This window comes from Lottia gigantea (assembly GCF_000327385.1).
Source record: "Lottia gigantea unplaced genomic scaffold LOTGIsca_414, whole genome shotgun sequence".
NCBI lineage: Eukaryota > Metazoa > Mollusca > Gastropoda > Lottiidae > Lottia > Lottia gigantea.
This window is the reverse complement of record NW_008709441.1, coordinates 1-6,082: the sequence shown is the minus strand read 5'-3', so window position 1 is coordinate 6,082 and position 6,082 is coordinate 1. Positions and strand designations below refer to the sequence as shown.

At 37.7% G+C, this 6,082-nt stretch overlaps 1 protein-coding gene across 1 annotated transcript in view; it reads right to left on the bottom strand.

Annotated features, from left to right (window-relative positions):
* Window positions 1–3,949, bottom strand: part of LOTGIDRAFT_175806 (hypothetical protein) — a gene marked incomplete at both ends in the record, with an annotated part of 31,925 nt that extends 27,976 nt beyond the window's left edge. The window contains 7 exons of the mRNA XM_009060324.1: window positions 19–185; window positions 2,055–2,320; window positions 2,438–2,997; window positions 3,109–3,215; window positions 3,396–3,487; window positions 3,573–3,743; window positions 3,842–3,949. Coding sequence (XP_009058572.1) covers window positions 19–185; window positions 2,055–2,320; window positions 2,438–2,997; window positions 3,109–3,215; window positions 3,396–3,487; window positions 3,573–3,743; window positions 3,842–3,949 — 1,471 coding nt within the window. The remainder of the gene's footprint in view (window positions 1–18; window positions 186–2,054; window positions 2,321–2,437; window positions 2,998–3,108; window positions 3,216–3,395; window positions 3,488–3,572; window positions 3,744–3,841) is intronic.
* Window positions 3,950–6,082: the final 2,133 nt, after the last annotated feature.

Genomic DNA, 6,082 nt, shown 5'->3' with positions numbered 1-6,082 from the left:
TATTCTCTAGCCACATACTAGAGAAAATTTTAGGTGAATATAATGTTTTTAGAAAACAATCATCTATATTGAACTCTTGGATTTCGATTTCGGTCAAGAGTTCTACTATACAGATGTTTAGTTCTATTTTTATTTTTATATAATAATTGTATGCTTGATGTAAATTTTTACTGTTAAATAAATATCTACAAGATAAAAAAAAAAAAAACTAAAATTGGAACGATACAGAGAAGATTAACATGGCCCCTGCGCAAAAGGTGGGGCATAAAGTTCTCCGTGTTGGGGGAGAAAGGGGGGAAAGAGGGGCAAGAAAAAGGGAGAGACCTGTGTGTTACTATTCATAGTAATGTTCCAGTTTTCTTCTATTAGTGCATTTGTTTCACTATGCTTCTTTGAGGATATTTTTACCTATTTTTGTGATCAATTTTAGAGTTTTCTCAGCAAATATTTATATTTATAAGTTTTCCAACATATGGACGAATGTGAGAATTGAACTCACCACCTCCAAAAAATGGAAGATCACCAGTTTCACCTTTTTTGGTTGGAAAACTTTTCTTATAAGATTTGGCCAAAAAATTCTTGTTAAATACCTTTGAATGAAATGAGTAGCAAAGGTACATATATTATATTAAAGGTTTTCCATGAAACATTTAATAATAAGAAAATGTGTTTATAAAATCAATACCCTTGAATTAGTATAAAAAGTATTAAAATTTTAAAAATGATGACATGAAATATAAAAAATGAATATAATAGTGAGCAAATACAACGGTGATAATATTAACACAAATATTAATATTAAGCCACAAATATGGGATAGTAAAAGCATGCAGATGACATAAGTAATAATGAAGTATAGTGATGGATAAATCTAACTTGATATGACTAGATATATAAAAGCATGCAGATGACATAAGTAATAATGAAGTATAGTGATGGATAAATCTAACTTGATATGACTAGATATATAAAAGCATGCAGATGACATAAATAAATAATGAAGTATAGTGATGGATAAATCTAACTTGATATGACTAGATATATAAAAGAACACAAAAAGACTTGTGCAGTGAGTCAAATAAAGCAAAAAAAGCACCAAAATGATAATATCGAAATAAAAAGAAACAGTGAAACATCATATTTACATAAAGGTTAAAGCGAAATAAAAATGGTAAAAATAAAACAGTTAAAATGATAAATATGCCACCACAAAAATGAAGATAACATACTTCAGAAACAAGCAGAAACAGAGAAATTATGTTTCAAAATAAAGGAAGCAATGAACAGGGCAAAAAGCAGAGAATTGAAGCACTGGACACTAGATATAAGCTGTAAGCTGTAGAAAGCCATCACCTCTAGTTTATATCATAAACCTACATACTTTCTGGCTGTTTCTTACACTTTTTTTCCTCTGCTTTTTGCTTCTTCTGTCTCAACCATTCCTCCTTTGGTATCTGACCTGGTAAATGAGGACAATATCTCTGTCCACAGAACTGAGTGTGGCCTGCTGTGGACATGGGTTGGTTGCATACTTTGCAGGTGTAGATTTTCCTGGGCCCTGAACTCTCACCACTGGCCTTCCTCTTTCTCCATTCTGTGGTTCTGGACATTGGTCTCTGGGTTGAAGCTCCTGGTTGGTGGGATGTGGCTCGTTGAGGAGGTAACACGACACCCTGAAGTAGCACCTTCACTTCATCCCTTCTGGTCTTGTCCTTGAACCACTTGATCAAAGTGGTCTCATTGATCGAGAAGAGAATCAGGTTGGTATCTTCTAGTAGCTTCTCATTATTTAGTAGCCTCTGTCTAATTTTGTTGTAAGCAGAGAGTATAAGCTTCCACCTAGATGTATATCTACCTTCTTTGGATGGTGTGGTTATGTCTTCTGACAGATAGCTTCTACAACTCTGCTCTTGGTTGGAGAGGAGGCTGGAGAACCTGCTGAAAGAAAACACCAGGAAAAACCCCAAAAAAACCTATGTATTATCATGAAGAGAATAAGAGAAGGAAAGGCAGAAAAGGACAGACAGGGAATTCTTAGATTGCTTAAGAATTACCTTTTGACAGCATCTACACCAACAAAACCACCTTTTGATCTAGCAAAGCGTCCCTTTGATGGCTTCTTGACCTTGGCTGTATACTTGATTGGCCTCCTGTCAAAATCCAGCAAAACATCAAACAACTGTTTGATATTATTAGCCTCAGCAGCTGTGATGCTGATGCCTTTGAGCTGGATTAATGCCAGTGCTAGGGCCTCCACCTTATCCCAGCCAGGAATACCTCGAGAGTCAACACTTACTGATAGTTCCTCTTCTTCCTCTTCCTACAAAAATATACTTGTTAATAAGTCATGCAGGAAACAACAACAATGAAACATACAAAGTCAATAAGGATGTTCCTTTCAACTACATGACGGATTAGTAAAAATTGTGTAATGTACCTCTTCCTGATCGTCATCATCTTTTTCGTCATCCTCACTGTCACTGGAGTACACCGGGGCAGCTGGCAGAACGTCTTCCTCTAGCTCATTACCAAAGTTGAGAGCTTGTTGCGCGTCGTCCTCAAAGTCTTCAAAGCCTTCATCTATTTCAGCTTCAAGCTCTTCATCCTTTGGTAACAAGAAGCCACTCTGTTTGTACAGGTACTCAATTCCAATCAACTCCCCTGTATATTCTGCTGGGATCATGTGGACAGGAACCAGCGACTTGTTGTGGAGTGATTGGCTGAGAGAATTCACTTTCTGCGTTAACCTAAAGTCGAACGTTCTAAATGGTGTTGGTCCTACATTCATGGCTGCTGCTGACCGTAGGTAGTTCCATCTTGATACACCATCTAGAAGGTAAGCCTGGAAGTTGACAACACTTGCGGAGGTACCAGGAATAAACTTCACCATGTGGCTGTGGAACGACTCCAGAGATGTGGAACCTCTGGCACAGCGATACACAGGAAGTTTCTCCCTAACTTTCGACATGTCACCTGTCACTGTATAAAGCTTGAGGCCTAGAAAACAAATAAAAAAGGGAAACATATTAAGACTAATTTAGCATTTGAAAATTATTTCACTGGTTTAGATATCAAAGATACAATTTTCAGTTTTTATGTTTAGTTTACCTTCCATATCTTGTATGCAGGCAACATGCTTTTTCTGCTCGCTCCAGATTGTGTTGAGCTCTTCCTTCAGAATGGCAACACCAAGTGAATCTGTTACCCCTGTCAAGCTCAAAATAAGGGATTCAATTTCCTCCGTTGTTTTCTTTACACCCCTCGTTCATCTGCGACAATGCCTATAGAGTAGCAGAAATAATTCAAATATAGTTTTAGATTACTACAAGACTGGTCATCGGATTAGAATTTACATGGATTATCTTTCTTTCTTAATTATGTTAATTATAATTTACCTCTCTAATTCTCCCTTAGTTATCGCCTTGTTTATAGCAGACTCACTCGGATTTGGAATACCAGAGGCTTCTATTTCCTTCTTTTTGGCAGCCTGTAAATGAAAAAAAAAAGGGATTTTCAAGTTAAAGGGGCAGTCTGATTTTTTTAGTTGAAAGTTTTTACTTAACTCCACATACCTTAAGATTAGCTAAATCTGTCTTGTCCCATTCAAATATGGCGCTGGATAGCCGGGACATGAAGGTGCCATATAATGGATGACTCTCTGAAGTGCAACCAAGGGCAAGGCGTCGCATAAAATGCCATATATCGAGACGGATTTTTAAATCTGTCCACTTGGAAAACAGGACCTTAAAAAAAAATCATGTAAGTAGCTTTAAGGTCATGATGGATATAAAATATGTTTTTTTTTTTTAAATAACTACAATTTCGTAAGTGTGTACGGTACCTTAAACTTAGATGGACCGTCTTGGTTGCAGCATTCACGGTCTGTGTAGAGGCACTTGGGTAGATCTTTCTGTGAATTTTCGAATCTTGACATCAATCCCTCTGCCATCTCCCTTAAACTGTCAACAGATTCAGAAGTTGTCAGTACTGACATCAAAATTTCGCCCCTCTCGTTGCCACATTGGTTGCCCATTGAGCACTGTTTGCAGCCTTTCCTTGAAGTTTTTTGCACATCTGAAAGAGTAATTATACATCAAATTCAAACATTTGTTTATGGAAAATCATCTTTTTTAAATCACTGTGCATTTTTTGTACTGCTTTCAAGATAAATGAAATAATTTACTTTTTTGGTTGAATCTATTTTCAATATGGTGCCATAGGTTGGTGTTATCATAGCCTTCAAGGTTTCCATCCGGTTGAAAACATCCCTCACATAGCTACAGCTCCAATAACAGCTTCCATGGTTGGTGCTTCAGCATAACTATGTTGGCTGATACTGAGAGACTTCAAACCCTTCCTGTGTTTCTGGCAGTCTTAAATGTATACCAGCTGTTTTTATATGCTTACACAATGCAACGATCATTGCACTTATAACCCTTCCAACCGCATCAAAACTATTTGTTGCTATTATAGACAGATGGATATACACTTACCATTAAAACTTGTCCTATTATCGTCAATTAGAACTTGAAATTGGCACTCTTTTCCAAATGACGCTATTAAAGCACGCGTTTTCACTTCGGCTGGACCTCATTGACATTGCGAAATGACCAGGAGTTTATTTCTAGCAGACGATATTTCTTTCTAACATTCATACGTATTCACCTAATAAACAGGAGACCGAGATATTATCCTGTCCTATCTACTACCTATCGCCACATCTTACGGGCACGTTCTATGGTCACATCCATTAAAGTGTAAATGATGTTTTAACATCAAATCCCCCCTCCCTTCTCTTTTGATTTTCGCATAGTTGTTTTTCTTTGGGTTGTTTGATATCGGCGACGTTTACAGATATAACTACTTTGCCTTACACTATTTCTATTTAGTTCAGTGCGCATGCGCAATTTACCATTTCCCATCACGTGGGTTTGTTTATACGTCACAATTACAATCATACTAACGATGATAATGAGTGTAACTGAGTCATACCAGGGGGCTTTGATGTGTGTTAAGTCTAGGGTACTTAATGGACTTACGGACCTATCTCCAATTGTATTACTCACGTAATACATATACTAAAATTGGAACGATACAGAGAAGATTAGCATGGCCCCTGCGCAAGGATGACACGCAAATTCGTGAAGCGTTCCATATTTTTCGAATCTTGATACGAGATCCTTTTTACAAACCCTTATCCTGACGCCCGGTATATGGTGCTATTTTTTTTTTAATTTCGATATTTCTTTGGGAGCAGCTTTAAGGCAGTTCTCTGAATGACAGCACGGTTATACATAGGCCTATTTTAGGTAAACAATAATACAACGTCATAACAATCGCCGCTTAAAACAATCAATGCATTGTTGTTGCTGTTTAATGCCAGTATTGTAGGTTGAAGTGCCGAAGAAGGTTTCCGAAGCCAATGAATTGCCAAACAACTCAATTATGTCATAATTAGCAATACAATTGACATATATATGCTTCCACAATGCGATGATAATTGCACTTATAACCGTTCCAACCGCATCAAAACTATTTGTTGCTATTATAGACAGCTTCCATGGTTGGTGCTTCAGCATAACTATGTTGGCTGATACTGAGAGACTTCAAACCCTTCCTATGTTTCTGTCAGTCTTCAATGTATACCAGCTGTTGTCGAAGCCATTCTTCAGAATGTATTTCCTGCAAATTGTTTCTCATGGCTGTGGGACTGTTTCCGAATGTTCTGGAACGCAGCAAAGAAACAACAGCACGATCACAGGCATACTTGTGAGTGAGCAGAACAGGAAACCGTGACTTTACTGCATCACTTAGTTGTTGAAGTAGTCTGGTGTCATACGATATGTACTGCCCTAAGCAAATTCGACAGTACATATATTCTGCTGCAAGGTATTAACATTCCTTCACATTCATGACCAGTCTTACTCGGTCGTAGAGGCCCATTGAACGGAGGGAATTGTCGGCACAATTCACACACACCGGGCACTTGAAATCTACACCAAGCATTTTTCGGGGCATCCACAAGAATAACTTAGGCTGGAAATGCATCCGGACATCTGGCATTCCAGTGTGTAAACGTGAA